We start from the raw sequence: 23,522 nt of genomic DNA, 5'->3' as shown, positions 1-23,522 counted from the left end.
AATAAATATGCGAGAAAATTATATGAGTAGTTAGAGGCATGTAAAATCATGATTGAAGATATTTACACTTTTTTTCTCTATATAATTGAATATCTCATTGATAGCACCATCCCTGTGATTCAATTAACTATGAATTTTCTGTACATCTAGAGTTGTTATTTGCTTTTAGGTTTGGCATTCTCTAATAGGTCAACCCAAGGTAAATAGTGGCCTTTAGTAAATTATTCCATAACTGCCATTTTCTAGTTTTTAATATAATTCACTGGTGGTAGAACCCTTGTTCCCCAAGGGTAAATGCAAATAGACACATGCAGACCAAGACCTGAACCCAAAATAATTAAGACCTTAAATATTCCTTTTCAATTCAATAACAGAGGAAAATTAGCTATTCAAAATGATATCGGGGAACTACATTAATTGAGAGGACTTGCTGCGCATTCAAACCCTACACTGCACTTGACGTGGGCTGTCCATCAGGTCAAGTTGCTCCAGATTAAGGTTTGCCTTTTGCCTTTCCTCATTACATTTAGGCCTCCATGATATAATCATTTAGGCCTTATTTGAACTTAAGCCAAAATGCCAGGACGACGAATTTATCCTCTCTAAATCATCTTTTTCAGGCTAAATCATGGCCGATTCAGAATCAATACATAAGTTTTATACAATAAGCCTTGAGTTTCAAGCATACTTGTGCGTCTTTTTAGTTTTGAGCAATGTATCTGAATCACCAATAATCTTTAAAATTCACCTGTTGTGCTTTTGAGGAATGTCCTGCAGTCAATATTACTTGGGAATACATCTTTTTTCCTATGGTCCAAGCATACGTGGATTCTAGTATTCAGTGAGTCATGTATCAACTTAGTTGCCAAATGCCCATAGAGACGGAATATTTCTGTCGTAAGTTCTTACATTAAATATCATAAAGAAAATGCTCTTCCTTTTCCTAAACAAAATGATAGAGACTGGTGGTATGTAGACTTATGCCTTGAAATAGTATTATCCGAGCTAATGAAAATGGCAAGACATTAAATTTGTGGTGGTATGTAGACTTATGCCCTAACACGGTATTATCCGAGCTGATGAAAATGGCTAGGCATGAAATGGAGAAACACAAAGTGAGATTTGCATCAAAGTAGCATCAATACTTCGGTTTCTTTTAGCAACTGGACCCATATTGAGAATTTGGGATGCAAAGAGAATTAGTACTGATTACAGGTAATTTATATTTAATGTCAGTTGGGTATCATTCCTATTCCATACAATATTCAGAGAGTGAACAGCCTCACAAAGTGGCATAGTGTTGTCCCAATTACCAGCATTCTTTATCTAAACTATTGAACATTATGAGATTCCTCATTCATTTTTTTTTTTTTTCCCCTCCAACTACCAGCATTCTTTATCTAAACTATTGAACTTTATTTAGATTACTCATTGATTTTGTTTTGGTGGAAATCTATTCTTGATGGGAACTGACATCATTCCGGTCAAGGCACAAGGTTATTATATTGAACCCAAAAGTTTAGTGGCATTGAAAGGTTATATTCTCTACATAATCAATTTGTGGATGTATGAGTCTTGCCTTGTTTTATTTGAACAGATGTAGCTTTGTTTTTGTTTGTTTGAATTGCCCATTAGCTGTGATGTTATGGGGGAGAGAAGTTGTGAACTTAAATGAGTAATTGTGTGGACATTTTTAATCATGTAGGCTTGTTTTGAGAAAAACCGTGCCGGGGAAGAGAAGTTTTTTTTCTCGAAATTTGCCTGGGAAGGGAAGTTATTGAGACTTGAGTGTGTAATTGTGTAATTGTGTAAACATCTTCAATCATTTAGACGTGCTTTGAGAAAAACCATAAACACAGAGTGGGAAGTGTGTGCAAAGTGAACAATACCTAGATTATACTTTAGACATGGTCTTGTTGTATTGGATTTGTAAATTTTTTTTTTTTTTTTTTTTTTTTTTTAACCCTAGCAAGAAACAAGCCATACGGCATCTACAATAAGAATATCGGGCAGAGACGGAGGATCAAAAACAAAATAAACACCATACACGAAATCATCCCAAAAGGAGATAATCATGGCTCTGAATGCTTCAAATCTTTGTTGGTCCTGTCGTGACCTTCTTGATATTAAAGGGCTATGAGTTGTTAGGTCCGTCATGAGAGGTCTTCACTGGTTTTGTTTTTCTATGCAGAAGACCTAAACTCAATGAAACGCCCTGACCAACTCACGGACACTTCCGGTACATTCCACAGTGTCTAATATGCAAAACAAAAAAAGATGAAAATGCCCTAACAGAAAATCCTAGAATATAGAAAATGATGAAAATTGGAAACATTACATGTCATCGGTGGACAATATCAATGCGATCTGGGTGGGGTTGTAGCATTGGCCCCTGCCTTTGACCATCCTTTGTGCTACCTCAAACCAAAACGTATGTTATACTAATAGATTAAATTCAACTCCTTTTGCTTAGTGAAATGGTTGCAATGGATTTCCTAATTCAACACCTTGATTTTAGTTGTTGTAAAATGCTTTTAGATGCCTTGACTGATGCAACGTACCACACAGTATTCCTGTCAACCAATCCGTTTCGGATCGAATGGATTATTAAATTCGGATCTCTAACGGGTCGGATTATTAAATTCGGATCTATAACGGATTATTGATAGGGATGGCAATTTGACCCGCCCTGCGGTTACCCGCCCCGTTTTTGGTGGTTTTGGGGACCGTTTAGCTTATTTGGGAGGAAATGTTTTGATATAATAAAAATCAGCGTGGGTTTGGTGCGGGGGTGGGGGGAGGTCGCCCCGCACCGCCCTACCTCGCCCCGTTTAGATAGGCAAATCACTTAACTACCTTTATTTCCCCAGTATATATATTAAGTACCCTATATAACAGTATTAAAGTAACAAATAAATTTGATTAGAAAGGAAGTTGCAATGGTAAAAAACTGAAGATGAGGAGAAAAAAAGAGCAAATCTATATGAATAATAAATAAATTATGGTCTTAAACGGGGCGACGCCGGTACTTGCGGGGGTAAAAATGTTAAACGGTTGGGGGATAGGGTGAAAAGTCTCCTATTTTTGGGGTTTTGGGCGGGAACAGTGAGGGATTTTTAAACGGTTGCGGGGGCGGGGGAGAGTACACTCGACCAAACCCGCCCTCGTTGCTATCCCTAGTTATCGGATTGAATGTTTTAATCTATATCTTATTTAGCTCGGATTTGAATGCGGATTAAATCATATTCACTACCATGTATAGTTATAATTTAGATGGAGTAGAGAATTGTTAATGAGCAAATGCTAAGGACGGCGTCTGTGAATTAACAGTTGCTCTTCTCATTGGTCCTAAGATTTGTAATTAATGCATTTATTAATGGTATGTTTCCTATTTTTATGAAACACTAAAAATATATATTTTTTTGACAATACTACCCTTTTAGTCTCTCTCCTCACTTAAACCATATTATTCTACTTTTGATAGGACATTAAATTATTAAATTTAACCCAAAACTACCTTATTTCTTTCATTTGCCTCTACTTCCCCCGTGTGTATATATATGCACACACATATATAATAAGGATTCTTTTCTTTTCTTTTAGTTATTGTTTTTATTATTTTTTTTCTTATTGAGAGATAAGAATTCATTCCCTATATAAGAGATAAAGATGATTTAATTAGTAAAGGATAAAATTAGATGATAGCAATTGATACATACACACACACATATATATATATACACACATATATATATATATATAATTAAATTTTATAGAGAATGAATTCTTAACGACGACTGTGAAATTTAATTAAATTTCATTCTCTATCAAATTTAATTATATATATATATATATATATATATATATATATATATATATATATATCAATTGCTAACATCTAATTTTATCATTTACTAATTAGTCATCTTTATCTCTTATATAGAGAATGAATTCTTATCTCTCAATAAGAAAAATAAAATAAAATAAAAAATTTTATTCCTCAACTATCACTGTTAAACAATAACTAATAAATTTTATTCCTCAACTATCACTGTTAAACAATAACTAATAGAAAAGAAAAGAATCTATTGTTATATATGTGTGTGTATATATATAGACAACTATCACTGTTAAACAATAACTAAAAGAAAAGAATCCATTGTTATATATGTGTGTATACATGTGTGTGTGTAAACACATGGACGAAGGGGAGGAAAATAGAGGCAAATGAAAGAAATAAGTTGCTTTTGTGTTAAATTTAATAATTTAATGTCCTATTAATAATAGGAAACATGTAATGCATTAATGACACATTTGATATAGTTTAAATAAGGACTCAGAAGAGAGACTAAAAGGGTAATATTGTCAAAAATATATATATTTTTAGTGTTTCATAAAAATAAGAAACATACCATTAATAAATGCATTAATTATAAATCTTAGTACTAATGAGAAGAGGGACTGTTAATTCACAGTCGCCTTAGGGATTTTTCTCAGCATTGCTCGTTATTAATATATAAGATTATCTATAATATAAATATGCAATCAAAAGAATAAAGTGGTAGATAATTAATATATATAAATTTAATAGTTGATAATTAATGCATATAATATTCATATATAATATATTGTAATGTGTGTGTATATATATATATATAGATATAATTTTAATAGCATCCGATCATTATGAGAATATCTATAATATATTATCTAATTTGTTAAGGCAACAAATTATCGAATATTTGTTTTCAATCCATATTCGGATTTGGATCACAATCCCAGGTCTACCACACAAAGTGGCATAAAGTAACATGTTCTTGAAAAACCTCACTTGTGCAGATTTTTTTATTGCTCGGTCACAAAAATAAAAATAAAAATAAAAATAATAAAAAGAATCAGCTCAGTGGGCATAAATTTAAAGCATTCAGCAGCGAGTTGAAGTGTGCAGTTGGATGTTTATAACTTTATATTCTAATAATTTGTATGGTGTCACTATCGTTTTATTAAATATCAGACCTTTTTAAGAATGCTACATCATTGAAATAAATAATTTCTCACAAATAGACACACAAAATAATGCGGAGCAGATCTTTAATGTTAGTAAAGAACACAAAAAATGAAAAATTGAAGAGCTGATCTAACCCAAGAAAAACAAACATGAGCTTGCGTATGTGTGCATATATATATATATATATATAACACACAAGTAGCGTGTAAAATATTTACCTTATTTTAAATCCTCTCTTATACGAAGTACCATGTGATTAAAAGCACTGTCACATATGGAGTAGTAATTTAAATTTTCCAAATATTATATTAGTGAAATTTTAAAATAAATATGATAAAAGAGATATCCTGGAATCCAAGTCTTTTGTGTCATTTTATCTTTTAAAAAAAAAAAAAAAAAAAGTGTGTAAGTGGAGTGTATATTTCTTGTCAAATATATATATTTATATGACTTGAATTAAGTTGCATCATTTATGCAATGTTATTCATGTAATCTGTTATAATAGGGTGTAATGTATTACACTAGCAATACACTAGTGACATGAGAATATGGAAAATGTAGGGATGGCAGCTGAGGCGGTTTTGGGCAGGTGTATCATCTCCTGTCCTGTTCAAGAGTTCTCACCTGTCCTTATCCAAAACCGCTAAAATGGAATACCTTCCCATCTTATTCTTACCCTTATTTAACTTTTTCACCTGTGGTTACCCGCCTGCCCCGTTCTGTTTAGATTCGAGGGTATGGGGGTTCTTAGTTTGTAGGATTTTTTAGAAGATTAAAATTGTATAGAATGGAGCGAGAAAGTGAGTAAATGTGATATAAGATTTAGTACTAAGTATATATACTAATAAAAACAAGGATAGTTTTTTACACGTCTAACCGGCGTAGGGCGCGTAATGTCCTCCGCCACACCGCACCTAAGTAGGTTTTTACCCCCAAATAACTTAATCGGTCGGTATAAATGTGGCGAAATAGTATCCACTCCTACTGAACAAATTGTCACCCCCGTGTGAAATTCATTTTGACAAGGTATGGCAAAAGAGAAGAAGATTTTGATTATAAGAAGTGTAAAAAAAATTTGTTAGTTGTACCTAACTAACAAAATTTTGACTGACAAATACATAATATGGTTCGCGTACGTGTAAAAATCCCTTTTGATTCTAAGAAGTGTCGGTTAAACTTCTTGTCTTGGCCGAAACAGTCCGCAATTGAGCAGCGAAAATATAGAAAAGAATTTGACCCCAAAAAAAGCACAAAAAGCGATGGATCAAATTTTCAGTAGGTTGGTTCTCAAAGACCAATCAGGACCGTGTAATTCACATGCTAACAAAATCAACGGGCAGGCATGAAACTGTGGGCCCAGAAATCGCACAAAAAATCAAATCTAATTATTGACACGCAATAACTACTCCACACATATATATATATATACAGTATATATTTTTAACACTCCACGTATTTAGCAAACCAAAAAAAATCATAGTACGCGCCACCGTTGCTGACATATGGAATCCAACACATCACGAGCGCTTCGGACTCAATTCAATTCCATTCTTCTTCGTTTCCAAAAATCATTAATTAGTGTGTGACTGTGTGTTGGGTTGTTCTAAAATTGGGATTCTTACTGATTCGCTGGCTCTCATTAATTTTTGCTGGTGGAATCTGAATTTTGTTTCTATATATAGAGAGGATTTATAGAGAGAGAGTACGCTGGCTGTGACCCGCATATTTGAAGAGGAGACCACATTGCTCTTGCGAGGAGGGCAAGAGCTCGCCATGGGCCTTCAAAACGATGACTATGAGTCAGACCGTCGCAGGGTCCACTCTGATGATCAATTACGCGTTGAAGTTCCTGAAACTGCACATCAAATCAGCCAAGGTCTCTCTCCCTCTCACTTCCATTTCAACTTTTCATTATATATGTAGATATATGTATTTGAATATTCTTTTTCTTGGGTTGAGATTTTTTATTTTATTTTTTGTTTTGGTGGGTTTTTTATTGTAAGGTGAAAGATTTTTTTTTTTTTTTGGGATATATTTTTGAGATGCAGAATGAAAGGGTGGACTGGTTCTTTTAATGCCCCAAAAAACTATACATTGGTTGTTGCAATGTATGCATATGAAGTCATGTCGAAAGATTATCTGTTTTTTTTCTTGGCCCCAAATCATCGAAGCTTTGAAGTACAAATAGACTCCAAAATTTTTTCTTCTATCCCTTTTAAGAATTCTTATTATATAGTTCGGATATGAAAGTCTCTAATTTTTTTATCATCTTGGCTCCTTCCGGTTTAATGAAGAGTGGAAAAGAGTCTTATTGAATTGGGTAATATTTGATTGTTCAGTAATTAGTTTACTGTATGTCAACTGATTCTGAATTGGTCTAATATGAGTTTATTTCTCTTGTTTCGGAGATTACAGATTCATGGCTTCAAGTCGGTTTTGTCCTCACCAACGGTATCAACAGTGCTTATGTATTGGGGTATTCTGGGACGGTTATGGTTCCTCTCGGTTGGGTAGGTGGTGTAGTCGGTTTACTTTTAGCCACGGCGATATCGTTGTATGCAAATGCCCTTGTTGCTAGGCTCCACGAATTTGGGGGAAAGAGACATATTAGATACCGAGACCTTGCAGGATTTATATATGGTATGAACATAGAGAGAAACTGAAATTGGACACCTATTCTTTGAATCAATTTTGTTCCATTTGCTGCTTGACTGTTCAAATTTGTATGCTTTACTCCAACTGGATTTTTTGTTTAATGACATTTTGCTGTTGCAGGCCGGAAAGCTTATTCTCTTACATGGGCATTGCAATATGTAAATCTCTTCATGATTAACACTGGATTTATCATCTTGGCTGGTCAGGCTCTAAAGGTATAATCAATTCAAGCAATCCAGTTCTTTTTGATCCAACCATATCTACATGGACACATAAAAATTGTAGAGTTGCTCAAGGGTTTCTTGATTTCATTGTATCTATCAAGTTGATATGATTGTTGTTTTTTCACCTTTTTTTCTAAACTAGAGTTCTGCTTCTGGAAGAACTATCTCAAGAAATGTTCATTTATTATTGATATTTTGGATGCTTTGATCTTTTTCCATCATATTCAACATCAATTAGTGGTTAAAATACATAAAGATGAAAGTTTTAAAGGTTTCAACAAGTCGTTAGTGTGCTTCATCACTTAAAATTTGTTCTATGAGCCGGAACAAATAGGTGGATGTGACGACCTTGAAGACGTCCCAAGTTTTCTTTAATGAACTCATTAATTTGTGTACTTGCTATGCAGGCAACGTATGTTCTTTTCAGAGATGACCATGACATGAAGCTTCCATACTTTATTGGAATCACAGGGGTTCTATTTACCTTATTTGCCATCTCCATACCCCATTTATCAGCTTTAGGGGTATGGCTGGGATTGTCAACAATTTTCAGTCTGATATATATCGTCGTAGCAGTTGTGTTGTCAGTTCGAGATGGTACGATTGCTGTTATTCATTGTCTAATAAATTATGAAACTTATTTTAATTTATTTATTTAATGATGAAACTTATTTTGAATTATCGAAACATATGCAAGGTGTAACCAAGTGTCTGGGAGCGTCAGTTAAGAGTGGATGATGCATGTTAGATATGGACACAGAAGCATTTGTGCTTATTAGGAGCAAATTTTAGGGCAGTGTTTGACAAGTTAGTACCCAAGCAAGTGCTTTGCTTTTCCTAGGCGTCTAAGCTGTTCTGCAAGGACAAGCAATTGGGTACCAGGGTATTGTCAGGCTACCACATTATGAATATACATGTCTGAGATAAATTTTCATTGAAGTCGTCAACCAACAGAATATTAAACTTTTGATAAAACAAATAATCACTATTATAGAGAAATTCACACTTGGTTGTGGGATGACAGGAGATAAAAATAACTGAAATGATATATATATATATATATTAACAAAGCCTTACAAGGTAAATTTTACATTCTCAACCTTGCCAGGAGCCTCTGTTATGACCTGGGCTCTGATAAGAACCAATTTTCCTCCTGCAGAAACATTTATGTAGTACAAATGGACCTGCATAACCAAAACCCATGTCATAGACTCCAACAAAACAGTAAAAATGATCAGAAATAACATAGATAATCATGCACATATTTACTCTCTCTCTGAAGTTCTTATTTTGTCGATTTCTTTTTATGATTTTTGTAATGACTACAAAGTATTTTGTCTGACTTGAATGCAGTAGTGGACTACTATTTTTAGGAATTGCTAAAGTAAATTTTATTGTCAACTCTGTTATATTAGCCAACTTATTATCATTTGTTGGTCAAATAATGATACTCTTGCCGGAATTCCATCAGCCTTCATGATTTAATTTAACACAATGGTAAGCCACCTTCCAATTTCCATATTTGTTGGTGTGAGAAAACTATTTGAATCAGATCTCTTTTACTTGTAAAGACATTTTCAGTTTTTTAATTATGCACGTCAAATTATAAATGTTAAATGAATTAGTACATAATAAAATAACACATATAATGTCTGCCACTTCATGTGACATATGTTGGTGACCTGTCAGATGTCATGAGGTCCTAAGGATGGAATCTGGGCATCGACGGACCACAACCTATACAATAGGTGTTCCCAAAATATGGTATGGAATGTGTAATTCACCTGTTTCCATGAGGCCTTCATTAATCCGCATGCTTCACAATAAATTAGTGTTAACTCATTATCCTTAGCTTTCTTTTGTACACATGTTCTTGAAGACTGTTTTAAGATGATTTGCAGACGTTGGGATTATGTGTAATAATATAAATTACGTGGCAAGGACCACACTGCTTGCACCAGTCTTTCTCCCCTGGATTCAATTAGATCATCCTTGCTCTCTTTTAATTGTTAAGTTAGTGCTGCCAGCCGAGATAAATACTTCTCTGGTGTCAAATTTCACTAAAACTGTCTATATCATTGTAGGAATTGATGCTCCAGCCAGAGACTACAGCATCCCAGGCTCCAAGACGAGCAAGATCTTTACAACTATTGGTGCAGCTGCTAATCTTGTTTTTGCATTCAATACAGGAATGCTTCCTGAGATACAGGTAGGCAGAAATCCATGAATTTCTAATGATGATAAACATGTTCCATTGAATTTTCTCAGTAAATGAAGAATGATGCATGATTCTGATCCTGGGATTTTGTGTGAAATTATATATCTAGACATGTGAGACCCACTAAATTTTATTGAGAATATTATTTTTAGTCTTCTCCTCCCAGCACCTCATGTAGGCGGGATAGACACTGGGTAATGCACTTCTTTTTCTGTTAATAGTCTTTGAACTGTAATCTATTAGATGGCCATACTGTTTGGATCTGTTTGTTCTTTAAGAAAATGGCTGGAGGTATATGTGATTTCATGGGTATACGTAACGTTCATTTCTCTGGTTAAATAAAGATCTTTACTTCTGTATATCACCTTAAACTTAACCATAAAAGTCATTCAATTCAAACTCTAAACATTTACAAAGGTAACGAACCATGTGTATCTATCTTCTTTTCAATTCCTGAGGATTTTTCATATCAATGTTTCATACTAAAAAGGAATGCTAAATTCTTATTTTGTTAATTCACGTCTTTATTTAATATTTATGCACTTGGACAACGTAACAGTGAATGGCACTCCTCATGCTAAAAAATTCTCAATTTTAAGCTGGTCTTCAAAAGAGAATTTTATATATTATTACTAATATATAATCAATAAAGTTGGAACCCTACTAGTCTTCTTTGAATTTCCAAAAATAGATGAGGATGCCGGAGTTATTCTGGAGAACACATACTGCTTACAAAGTTACTTTCTTTCTTTCTTCTTTGAGTTTTTTTTTTCCCTTTCCCCACCCCCCCTCCTCTCTCTCTCTGCATTCACTGCTCACATTTTATTGTTTTATTTTTGTAATAGGCAACGGTGAAACAGCCAGTTGTTGAGAACATGATGAAAGGTCTTTACTTTCAGTTCACTGCCGGAGTTTTACCAATGTATGCTGTTACTTTTGTGGGGTACTGGGCCTATGGATCCAGCTCTTCATCCTATTTGCTCAACAATGTTAAAGGTCCAGTTTGGGTGAAGGCAACAGCCAATATTTCTGCCTTCTTGCAGACCGTCATTGCTCTACATGTACTTATCCTCATTCCTAACCTTAACAATTTTTTTTTTTTTTTTTAAATAATTTTAAGTCAGTAGTTTGTTCAAAATGTCTAAAGATCAGATCCTATCATGCTTTGTGTCATGCAAATTTATCTCCATTTGAGTTCTCCTTCATTCCTTATCTGAACTTCCTCTTGCTATGGACTATGGAGGACCAACCCTTTTTTTTAAAAAAAAAAAAATTCTGTGTAGTTTGGTAGGATGGATGTAGGAAAGACATGTAAATTGATGATTACATTTTTCTTCTGCATTCCTTCTTTCTCTTATGATCTGTTCGTTTCTACCAGATATATTTGACTAATTTCACATACATTTGCATGAACTGTTTTGATATCTTTTTCTTTTTGGGCGTGTGGCTTTGACAAAATGTCATGCAGGAAAAGAACAAATATGGTGGTGTATGCCACATCCCATCCTTCCCTCAAAATTATTCAGAGGAAAATAAAAATTTGTCTCTGAGATCCAAGAGGAACTTGACTGCTGAAAATTTGGGTATCCCTATACCAGCTTCTTGGCAATTTCAAGGAATAAATAACTAAATTCTTAGCTTTCATTGCATTTTCTTTTTGCTCCTTGTAATTGCTTAATTCATTACTGCTTGCTTTACTATAATATTACCCTTGATAAATGAGTCAGAAGATGTTAGACAATCTTTATTTTCTTTCATTGTCCTTCATGTTGCCTTTTTTTGTGCTTCATGCATGCTGTATCTTTAGATCATAGTGCAGTTTTACATTGGCTAGCCACCTGAAAATCACCATGATTGGATCGTTCTGATTTTTTATTTCCTTACCTCGTGTTGAGTCAAAATTCACAACTGTATAGCTTATGATATCCAGATTTATGTCAAGGCTTTCCATTAACCCTCTTTTTAAAAATGTTTTAAAGAATAGCTTTTAGAGTTTTCTATTGCTTTTTGTGTGCTTTGGAATTCTGGAGAGATCTCCTGGATTTAAACTTTTTCAAAATTAGTTCTTTTGTGATTCTTGCTATCCGCCTTCACCATTGTGTTCTGGAGTAAATCACTTGTATTACCAGAGTGATTGAGTTGTTTTGAAATACACTAATGGTGGGTGCTCTAATGAAGAAGTGCAAGAAACACAAAGGGAAATGTGATTGCTGAGGATATGGACCCTTCCAATGCTTACAAAAATCTCTTTTCTCCCTTTATTAATGAACTAACCTTCGAAGTTTCATGTGCTTCTTGTAGATATTTGCGAGTCCAATGTACGAGTACCTGGATACAAAGTTTGGCATTAAAGGAAGCGCATTGGCAATTCGCAACTTGTCGTTCAGAATTATGATGAGAGGCGGTTACCTAGCAATAAACACACTCTTGTCAGCTCTACTGCCGTTCCTCGGAGACTTCATGAGCCTCACGGGGGCTATCAGCACTTTCCCGCTTACATTTATCCTTGCAAACCACATGTACATGGTTGCTAAGAAGAACAAGCTGAATTCTGTACAGAAGCTCTGGCACTGGCTCAATGTCTGTGTCTTCGGTTGCATGTCCCTTGCAGCCGCAGTTGCAGCCTTGAGGCTTATTGCAGTAGACTCTAGAACTTATCATCTTTTTGCTGATTTGTGATGAATCTTGTATTTACTTTCAATTGGAAATGTATTATTTAGCCTATACATTGAAGCTTTTAGCATAGAAAGAAAATTTTCATACGTGTGTGTCTTTCTCTACTTCTATCCCTTCATCAGAAATTCGACTGCAGTCTATATATTCTCGGTAAACGCTGACTATTACATGAATGTTGGAACTAACTGTGGGATTTGAGGTATTCAATCTCATTATCTTAACACAACAATCACTTCACAGCTCAAAGGGTACCGGCAATATCAGTTCTTGGCAAGGAGCAAAAGAATCAGTTTTTGTTTGGGATGCACTGCTTAGGAGATGGTTTCAAGCTCGATAAATCTGTCAATGGCACTGCTGATTTGTTGGTCAGGTTTCAATACCAGAGCCCGAGTGGAAGGGTGTCTGTGTGAGTACATAACCAGTAAAGGCAAGTGCTTGCAAGCTACAAATCTGTTGTTTCAAGTTTCATTATCCCATGACAGCCTCTTTGAGAGCTTTAAAAACAGGTGGTTCATCAACTATAGAGGCTTGATTTCATCAGGCTATGCGTCTCATACTCTCATCTTGTATGTGATTTTTTTGCTTGAGCTACAACCGGCATTACCATGATAACAGAGGCAACATTCAGCAGCCATCCTCCAAACTTTTTCTTCAGAACTTCGTTACCCTTTAGAATGGTTCAACTTGAAAACCAGTAATACTTACCTCCTCAACTGTGAAGAGGAATTTGCTCCTCTACACCGCTGATCTAGTGTAATGATAGAATGATAAGGGTTTATTTTGAATTTAAAATGCATAAAGAAAAAAAATAAAAAAGATTTCTTTTTTTTCAGCAAAAAAAAGAATCTAGATCTACTTATATACTACCTAATATAATGATAAAGTGGTGGAATAATAACATTATATGATATAACAATCCTTTAAATATGGCTTACGGTTATCAACGGTAAGACGAATTTGAATGATATTTGTTGATTCTGAAGAAATGATTCTAAGCTAAAATTCAAGCAAATTTTTTTTATTTCTTTTTGGCAAAAATAAGGCAAATTTTATGCCATTTTTCCTTTTTATTTAAATACATCTATTGACTAAAAACTATTCTAGAAATTTAATTCATTTTTAATTTCTTTTAAGTTACTACTGCTGAATCATTCTTTATTCATTACTGTGCAAAGTTGTAAAGCACCCAAAACGACGTCCAATCTCTATGTGCATTTAAGTTATTTTATACTATTTCATCGTCTTTATTTTCTTTTGGGTAAATTACACTGACCTCCCTTGAGGTTCAGTCAAGTTACACTGACCTTCTCTCTTATTTGACAAATTACACTGACCTCTTTTCAAGTTTAAATTTTCATAACATAGAGTACCCCTCCATTAACTGCCGTTAAAGGTCAATACCTAGTTAATGTTAGTAATTGCTAATGTAAGTTTAAAGTTACTAAAGTACCCTTTTAGTTATTATGAAGACAAATTTGACCTTACTTTTTGAAGTAAAATTACTTAAAAACCTCCATGGTTGCCACTACATTGGAGCCTTTTGGGCTCTCTGTAATTTACTAAAATTCATTGGAGCCACTAGTACAAGCTCTCTCCACTCAACCTTTCAAAAAGAAAAACCTCTCTCGGTTAAGTAATTTTTATTGGATGATTCTTGTACTTCACTCTACATAATAAACAATTTTTTTTTTTAAAACTCACCATTGAGTTACTTCATTTTTCATGTGTTCTTTATTATGTAGAGTGGAATATAAGAATCATCCAATATCAACGCCATGGGAAAATAATTTTTTCGTTTGTAACCAAATGCAATTGAATTAATGATAAATAGAAGGTGGAGAGGATCTACTACAACCAAACCTCCAAGTATAAATAATCCAATTGATTATTTGGTGTGTTTGAGTTTCAGCACCAAATCTGGGTTTTTGTCACACCCATTTGCTCTCTTTCTTACCCTATTTGAATTATCTTCCTATTCCCTCTTTGTTGTCACTTATCGAACCCAAATATATATACACCAAATCAAACAAATATATTCTCCCCCTCTCTCTCCTCTTAAATTGTTTCTCATCAAACAAATATATTTAAGTATATATATATATATATCTCCTTCCAAATTATTTCGCTATAAATAATTTTATCTTTTCAATTTTCATTCTTTCGTAAATAAAATACAATAAATATAATGAGGATATATATGTAATTTTACTTGAACAGTTAACATCGTTCACTTGACAACTATAAAAGAGATTGGTGTAATTTGATAAATAAAAAAGGAGATCAGTTTATTTGACAAAACCTCAATGGAGGTCTTTGTAATTTTTCCTATTCTTTTCTCTTCACACACACGTAATATATATATATATATATATATATATATATATTTACACATTTTCCCTCTTTCGAAACCCCTGGAGAAGGCGGAATTGATTCGCACCTACAGATTTGACAAATTTTCAACAAAAGTTATCACAGCTCGTCTATAAAGAGAAACAAGCCTCGCACACACGGTAACGCTCGAGAGCACAGATCGAACGTGAGGGACAATTTCTTCTCAAACAAACTCATTATCAGGTGAGACGGTAATTTATCCCAGTTAGGTATTACAATTCAAATCCTACTTAACTTAGCTACAACATAATCAAATAAAATCGTCAATTCTATCTCTCCTTTGATTTTCTATTTTGCTTGATAATCTAAACTGAAATTGCCATTTTCACTAGTGGTTCAATTATGCATTCCTCTTCTTGATTAATGATGCTGTTCATTGACCTAAATCTGTATCCCTGGTATTCCCGGATTTTTCATTCGGTTGTAAGGCTCATTCATTTCCCAATCTGTTTGCAAAATTTGGGCTGTATTGAGTTTTGTTATTTGAACTGAGAATTGGTTGCTTCATTGTGACCTGGAGGTCACGTGTTTGAAACAAGGAATTAGTCTCTCTGCGTAAATCTGACCCTCGTGCACTGGGTTTGCCCTTATTTGAACTGAGACTGTCCACTTCAGTTCAGGCTAAAATTAAGGGGCTGATCTTGTGGAAAAAGCTTGGAATTTTTTTTTTTTCCTTGGGTTTTTCAATGCATTAGATTTTTTATTGTTAAAATGATGGATTACTCAAAATGAGATGAGTATGGTGCAAGAGAGAGAATGATAGCATCGACTCTATATTGTCTACAATTGTGTCTCTTACATATTTTCTTTAGTATTGCATTCCCTTGCTTTGAGTTCTTGTTTTGGAGAAATTTTACTGAAGATGTTTGTTGGTGGATATTAAGGAATGGCTAGAATCAGAGATAGAACTGAAGATTTCAAAGATGCTGTGCAGCGGGCAGCTTTATCTTTGGGATATAACGAGGTTTGTTAACTCGTTTGAATTTGTTTATTTCATAATCCATTCAACAATTTGTTTGGCTTAGTTTTGGAGATCTAGTGTATTTTTCTAAAGTAGGAGCTCACATTTAAGCTCAAATATCAAATGCATATTCTAAAGTGGAAGCTTGCATTAATTAGGAACCCTAAGTATGGTGTTGCGACTTGGGGATGTTGTCATTTATAGGAATAATGCATAAGCAGCCTCCCCACCCCACCCACACACACACAAACACACATAAATGTTGCAATTGTTTATATTGGTTTTAATTCTTGGACTCTTTTTCCTTTTATATTGTATCATGTGTATATTCAGAAATCAGTTCAAAATATTATCATTCATAAGAGTTAAATATTAATTAAACCACCAAATTCAAAATATATATATATATATATATTTTTTTAAAAAAATCCCAGAGTTTAATTTATCAGCTAAAATATTATCTATTGATCATATGAATATGTCTCACTGTTTACAAAAAAGAAGAAAAATGATAGATGGGTTTAGATTTTAGATGATTTTACGATTTTAGATCGGTTTAGATTTTAGATGATTTTACGATTTTGGAGTCCTAAATATCTATAAGACAGATTATGGAGCATCTCCATCATAATATACTATTGCCAGGTTATTCCCCTTTTTAACCATTAGATTGCAGGAGTGCAGAATTGGCGAATTCCTGAACGTGATTTCAACCTAAAACTTCTGTTCGTGTTACCAAATTGGTAAACTATGGCTTCTGAAAATGCAGCATATCTCTAATATTACTGTTGTAATTTTAATTGAAAGATTGTGTTCTTTATCAAGTGGTTCTTCGTATTTTTGTCAATCTTACAAGCTGTCTTTTTGTCAATTCTTACTGGCAACGAATTTCAGTGCTAAAATCTGACATCAGTAATTTGTTTGGTTTTGAAACAATTTTGAGGACATTACATGGATTTCAGGTTTAGTTTTGGTAGCGAATGTCTAATTTTGACCACTCCGTGGTGTGTGGTTCTACAGCTATGAACTGTTGTAGTGTTACACTGAATTTAAATGTACTATACTTATCTAAGGACTAGTGACAATCCATTTTGAAATAGATGGATGTGCGTGCAGTAATTATGATAGCATTTATGGTAGTCCTATTAAGAGTTTCAGCTTGTGTGTACATTAACATATTTTGTAAGCTTTGAAATTATTATCTTAATATATACTTAATTTTGTTAGCCTTGGAGTTCTCCTAATGTACTCATGGATTCTAATTCCTTATGTGAGGTGTTCAGTCCAAAATGGCAGTGATATTGGCATCTTTCATTATGCACAAACCTCGGCAAAGGTCATCTTTTACCAAAGCAGCATTGAAAACGGTATATGCACTATAACCACCATATGTACTTTTGCTTTTAGTTGATATGGTTTATACTCCTGGTTGTGTCATTCATTATCTTATAAACATGGTGACATGGGCTCTTAAGGAAGCATTTTAAGAAATTTTCTTTTCTGAAAAAGGGAAGTATTCAAGAGACATGTACAGTTTGCATCACCAAAATTAATTAATTTTTTCTTCAATTGCCAGCTTGAAAGCATCTATACTCTGGAACAGTTCTTGGTGAAACATAGGAAGGATTATGTTGATCTACACCGGACAACCGAACAGGAGAGAGATAGCATTGAGCATGAAGTAAGTACTGATACCTATCCTTAAAGACCACTGTGCAACCTAAAAGAAGTTACTAGTATATTTAAAGAGATATGATGTTGTAATATTAGTCTATATGTGGCTATTATGATTATTTAGACGTATTTTATTGGTGTACCCCCACCTCCCTTCCCTTTTTATTTTATTTTATTTATTTAATTTTTAACTTGTTTCTGCCTGGATTTTTTTTTTTGATAAGTAACTTGTTTCTGCCTGGATAAATTCTATATGATCAAAATACACTCACTAATTATGTAACTCTATGATTGAGCATGGTTTTGCTTGGATGGATTAGATGAAACAATGCACTTCGAAATTAGTATATGATAAAATGCATTGTTTCTTTTATTTATTGGCAATAAGAAGCTATATAACTTCACCTTGAACTGTAAATAAAATTACAGTGGTGAGGAAGATCACTGATATTATTATAATTGCATGATAATGGAGAACCATATTGTCTGGAAATGAAGTTTTAGAGAAAGGTAATGCATAATTCCTATAGAGAAGCTAGATTTAGGTGTTGCTTTTCTGGTAGCAGATTAGCTAGCTCGTTGGAGCTTCAATTACTCTGGAGAAATGGAAACCTTATGGAACTTACAAAACTGGATCCTATATTGAACCGATTTTTAAGTAGCCCAGTTTGGTTTAAGGCCCAATCATTTGTATATCAATAGTTTTTCTCCGAATCAGCAGTCAAATAGTTATAGCTCAATATGTAAGAAGGCCTTCAAGCATTTGAATTATTGAGCTTTGGGACTCATTGTTGAAATTTTAGTCCACTAATATATATTGTGTGTATTTTGTGAACATATACTGAAATCTTTTTCAGGTCTCTGCCATCAATTGTCTGATTTCTCATGGTTTCCATGTTGTTATATCTCTTATTAAATGTAGAATTTAAATGGTTTTTGTCACTTGCTACGGGGGATTCTGGTAACGAATAAAATTAGCCTGTTGAACATCCATTGTGCCTGTTTTACTTTTCAAAATTAGATGTGCTGTAGTTTAATTAACACTGTTTTATGTTATATGTTATTTTTGCATTGTATAAGTTGAATGGTGTTTTACCCATCCAAGTTTTCCCTTGCAAAGAAAAAATATGGTGCTGCAAGCTTGGATCACATATAATCCAATTTATGAAGTCTAGACTCTGTTATGTCCACAACTAAGTATATGCTGGAGTTTCTGTAAGTTCATCCACTATCTAAAATTTCATGGCAAATTCTTATGTAATACTTGCTCTCTCTCTCTCTCTCTGTTTTTTTTTTTGGGGGGGGGGGGGGGGGGGGGGGGGGGTGGTGGAATGGGTTTTTATTTGATGTTTAATGCATAGAACAATATATGTATATACATATAAATCCATCACATGATTGTATCAGACAAAGTTTACAACATTTTTATCTTGGAAGGTGAAATGGGCTGTGCATCTTTTAATAACAAAAATTATGTAGTGCACTTTGTAGGATTACTTTGCCAACATTTTTTTCACTATTTCTATGCAGGTTACTGTTTTTATTAAAGCCTGCAAAGAACAAATAGATATTCTCAAAACTGGTATAAATGACGAAGAAGCAAAATCAAAGGGCTGGCTTGGCATTGGGGGCGACAATTCTAATGCTGACACTGTAGCCCACAAACATGGCGTGGTAACACTGCAACTTCTTTTTCATATTGCAATTATATAGTATCTCAATTGAATTTGTCGCTGGTTTGGTTATGCGGTTTATGGCCGTTTGCTAAAACTTGATTGAATTAATTACTTTTGTATGTATTCGCAAACACACACACACATATAACTGAGTTTGATATAGGAAATTCAGTCTCTTATGTGATTTAGATAACTAGTTTTTTTCTTGGTTGTTATTGTGTAAACTTCAACCAAGGCAGTCCGCCGTCTATTTGTAGCTCAATTACTTGATGAATGCCTTGAGATTGGATTTTTTTTTTGAAGGTTACGGAAACTTTTGAAACAAACATATCATCATCAATCTGAGTCTTCTCTTAACCTACATGTTCAAAATGTAAGGCAACATAGTTTTGCACAATCTAAATATTGCATGCTCAACTATATCTGTCCCAACAATATGGGGTAGGTACCGTAGGTTTTTTCATTATTTTGCTTAATTTAAGGCCAATAATTTAGTTAAACCCCACACTGTTTAACTTTCGATGTGAATCTCATCACTCGTAGTCACCAGTGTAGTTATTATTCTCCAATGTGCATTAACTGATTTATAAAATACTGTCAATTTTAGAGGTATACATCAATCAAGGAACATGCACTCTATTTAATCTATCTTTTTTAATTCCATGAGCAATATATTTCTAATATTTCATTCCTTGTGTTGTGAATAATAGAGTCTATATAATGAAATTATTTGCTTTTAGTATCTCTTGATTCCTAATTTTTACTACATCCGCACTTGTATTCTTGATTTTTTAAAACTTACATTCTATTTTTTTTTAAATTTAGTCATACTTCTCTTAAAAACCTTTGGATTCTAGAGCTTCTTTGTGGACTTCCAATTTAGCTTTGTCAGTGCTTTAGGTTTCATCAATTAAAAATAACTATGAGTGATATAACATATATCATAAAACTTGATCCAGCATGTCTTGTTGGTCCATCCATATATCTGACAAAAAGATATGGGTTTTATGTTGATTATTGATGTAAGATTACAATACTTGAAAATTCACTTGGTTCTCCTATGTAGTTATTGTAATCAAAGATCCATAGTCCATGTTTTTCATCATGTAAATAAATCTATGTCTCGTTTCTTTTCTAAAATAAACCAAATTAATTTTTTAGAATTCTATCATATGTTTTTTTTGACAAATCTATGTAACCATATGAGGATCCTTCTTAAATTTTCCATATCTATCCATTATTAGTCTCCTTAGAAATTAAATTGCTTCCATTTTTTACTTACTCTCATAAATTCAAATTGTTTATAAGAATGAGTTTTTTTAGCATGACATTAATTATAGACCACTATAATTTGTACACTTTTGAACATCCCTCTTATTTTAATATAAAGATATTAAATATTTCTCCACTGGTTAGGCATTTCTTGTTATTATGATCTTATTAAATATTTTTGTTAGCTAAGGCACATTATAATCTCCTAAACACTTCCAAGTCTCAATAAATGCATATGATCCTAAAGTTCTTGTTTTCATTTTCTTTCTATGCTTTGTTCACCTTGCGCACTGATTCTACAAAAACTCAAAAAGTTTGGGGTGAGTGATAAAAATCTGTTACAAAAATGATAGAATGACAAATTCATTGTTATATATATATATATATATATATATATATATATATGTATATGTTACTAACAGTTAAAGCCTTGGTCTTCCACTCTCATTCTCACAAGCTAGGCTGCGTTGTTTGATTATAGAACGCTTGATGTCTTGATAGAACATAATGTTATGAAAAGAATCACATTAGGTCCTCAACAATGTACCTATTTGATCTATTCTGTCGTTACAATTCTTGACTGGGATTGTACTGTGATTTCTTCTTGATTGGATGCCTCTAAATGTGTTACAATAGTAGTTCTACGCAGAAACTAAGAAAAGAGACAAACTAGAGGAAGTTGAGAGAAAATAGAGGGCCTTTTAATTGCAAAGAGTAACATAAATTGAGAAAATTTAATGAACAGGAGAAGGAATTACTTATATGAAGATTGGATTATGCAAGTGATGCAAGAATATTCAAGCATAGAAAGGTCATTTTTCCGATATCCCTGTCCTTGGCTTGATTTAATTTGTTTTAGTTCATTATAAAGGCTTCTTGTTGGTATCTTGTCTTTTATTTTAATATGCTCGGATTATGTGTGTTTTTAAACCTAAAACAATTTGTTAATCACGTGAGTCACTTAACTTGGGGGTAATGAAGTCTTTCCTCCATCAAGGCGGCACTAGGTTCTTGGATGTAATGGTGTTTTAATTATTTTGTGTTGGAAGGAGAGATGTTCTTGGTTCTATTGGAACCTTGTAATCATACACCTTCTAAGCTATGGTTTTCTTTGTTATTTTTCTGTTACTCGATGTATTTCTCTGAATAGTAATTATTCTTGCTGAGTTCCCTATGTTACGTGTCCTTTGGGTAAAGTTTGGACAGAAGCATTTTTGGTTTGCTTTCTGATCTGAGGGAGGTGATACAACATCAAGATATTGGTGTCTTTGTGCAAGACATTCCTTTCTCCATTTAGATTTTATATTTGGGAGAGATGAGTAGCATTCTATTTTGAATATTGTTTTCATGTGTTTGTGCATAACCATTTTTTCTGAATTGCAGGTTTTGATTTTAAGTGAAAAACTTCACGCAGTCACATCACAGTTTGACCAGCTTAGAGCCATACGCTTCCAAGATGCTATTAGTAAAGCAATACCAAGAAGAAAATTGAAGCGGGGTGCCACATCAAATTCTACGGATATTTCTAAAACTAACAATTTGGAGCTCAGGGAGCCTGACCAATCAGAGCTCAGGGAGACTGGTGAGGTCCAACCTGAGCCTTTAAGAGCCCAACAGCAGCTTCTGGACGATGAAACACGTGTCCTCCAGGTAATATACATATGGCTTCTGATTTTTGTACAACTGTCTTTACACGTTGTTCAGACTGGATCCACGTAAAAAAATAAATCCCCTTGCTGCTGTTTTAATGCAGGTGGAGTTGACTAGTCTTCTAGATGCTGTTCAAGAGACTGAAACAAAGATGGTTGAAATGTCTGCATTGAATCACCTCATGTCCACACATGTTTTGCAACAAGCTCAACAGATAGAGCTTTTGTATGAGCAGGTCAGAACATCTGCGTTCATATTTATGGCTTTTAGTATTATATAAGCTTCAGATAGAAATTTTTATCTTCTGGAAAAATTAAGGGAAAATAATGCAATTTTGTTTGAAAGTAAGCCAATTTTCCAACACCAAGGTTTCTTATGCATCTACTGGGGCTGGGCTGGGCTGGCAACTCTAATCATAACTTATCATTGTTTCCCTAATTTCATGTAAAATGTGTTGAAATCAACTGGCAAGTCAAATACCGCCAAACAACAGATCAGGGTCAAATCACACGTAGTCGTCAACATTAATGTGCAAAGTTATCTTTTATATTATTTTTATCTTTCTGGCAGATCCTCGTCAATATATCAGTCTTTCTTGATGCTTCAGTTTTTACAAAGCAATCCTTACACCCTTTTCATTGACAGGCGGTTGAAGCTACAATGAATGTAGAGCTTGGTAACAAGGAGCTGAGCCAGGCTATCCAACGGAATAGCAGTAGCAGGACTTTTCTTTTGCTTTTCCTATTTGTACTTACTTTTTCAATCCTCTTTCTTGATTGGTATAATTGATTGAAGGAAGATCACAAATAGTTTCAAAATTTGAGCACATTGTATTCTGTACTCTCTTTTTCCTTTTTCTTTTCAAGTTCTCTTGTTTTGTCTAATTAAGAAAACCTACCAAAGCCACTTAAATTCTTTTAACAAATGTGGTTATGGGGGTTGGGGAAAATTTGAAATTATTATGCCCTCGTAAGGTTATTTTGTTTCCAAAGAAAGCTCAAGATGTCATCTAGTTTTTGTTGGCTTTTTGTTTAGGTTGAAGTTGTAATGGTTGTTTTGGTCGAGTCATCTAGGATACTTTGCTGGGTTGAAGTTGTGATGGTTGTTTTGGGTGTGT

At 33.7% G+C, this 23,522-nt stretch overlaps 2 protein-coding genes across 3 annotated transcripts; both read left to right on the top strand.

Annotated features, from left to right (window-relative positions):
* Nucleotides 1-6,467: 6,467 nt before the first annotated feature.
* LOC132270854 (proline transporter 2-like) lies at nucleotides 6,468-12,885 on the top strand. The gene is made up of 7 exons (XM_059772065.1): nucleotides 6,468-6,884; nucleotides 7,424-7,648; nucleotides 7,784-7,878; nucleotides 8,295-8,484; nucleotides 9,972-10,096; nucleotides 10,951-11,166; nucleotides 12,407-12,885. The coding sequence occupies exons 1-7, from the start codon at nucleotides 6,782-6,784 to the stop codon at nucleotides 12,782-12,784; spliced, it is 1,332 nt and encodes a 443-aa protein (XP_059628048.1). The 5' UTR covers nucleotides 6,468-6,781; the 3' UTR covers nucleotides 12,785-12,885.
* Nucleotides 12,886-15,158: 2,273 nt separating this feature from the next.
* On the top strand, nucleotides 15,159-23,400 carry LOC132270853 (syntaxin-81). 2 transcript variants are annotated; one of them, XM_059772063.1, is made up of 8 exons: nucleotides 15,159-15,355; nucleotides 16,057-16,136; nucleotides 17,417-17,500; nucleotides 17,710-17,814; nucleotides 19,338-19,481; nucleotides 22,139-22,405; nucleotides 22,509-22,640; nucleotides 23,051-23,400. In XM_059772063.1, the coding sequence occupies exons 2-8, from the start codon at nucleotides 16,059-16,061 to the stop codon at nucleotides 23,192-23,194; spliced, it is 954 nt and encodes a 317-aa protein (XP_059628046.1). In that variant the 5' UTR covers nucleotides 15,159-15,355; nucleotides 16,057-16,058; the 3' UTR covers nucleotides 23,195-23,400. The 2 variants fall into 2 exon arrangements, with proteins under 2 accessions (XP_059628046.1, XP_059628047.1); XM_059772064.1 differs by lacking the exon at nucleotides 15,159-15,355 and adding an exon at nucleotides 16,810-16,876.
* Nucleotides 23,401-23,522: the final 122 nt, after the last annotated feature.

This window comes from Cornus florida, unplaced genomic scaffold (genome assembly GCF_030987335.1).
Source record: "Cornus florida cultivar Cherokee Brave unplaced genomic scaffold, ASM3098733v1 CherokeeBrave_3.0.0_Hap2_Chr08, whole genome shotgun sequence".
NCBI lineage: Eukaryota > Viridiplantae > Streptophyta > Magnoliopsida > Cornales > Cornaceae > Cornus > Cornus florida.
This window is presented reverse-complemented; position numbering and strand designations above follow the sequence as displayed.

What these genes read in the sequence shown, in the direction of transcription:
- LOC132270854 (XM_059772065.1), top strand. Translation starts at nt 6,782, where the DNA reads ATGGGCCTTCAAAACGATGACTATGAGTCAGACCGTCGCAGGGTCCAC. An exon ending in TGCACATCAAATCAGCCAAG is followed by an intron (nt 6,885 to 7,423) that starts GTCTCTCTCCCT and finishes CGGAGATTACAG; the next exon opens with ATTCATGGCTTCAAGTCGGT. An exon ending in CCTTGCAGGATTTATATATG is followed by an intron (nt 7,649 to 7,783) that starts GTATGAACATAG and finishes TTGCTGTTGCAG; the next exon opens with GCCGGAAAGCTTATTCTCTT.
- LOC132270853 (XM_059772063.1), top strand. Translation starts at nt 16,059, where the DNA reads ATGGCTAGAATCAGAGATAGAACTGAAGATTTCAAAGATGCTGTGCAG. An exon ending in CCAAAGCAGCATTGAAAACG is followed by an intron (nt 17,501 to 17,709) that starts GTATATGCACTA and finishes TTCAATTGCCAG; the next exon opens with CTTGAAAGCATCTATACTCT. An exon ending in TAGCCCACAAACATGGCGTG is followed by an intron (nt 19,482 to 22,138) that starts GTAACACTGCAA and finishes TCTGAATTGCAG; the next exon opens with GTTTTGATTTTAAGTGAAAA.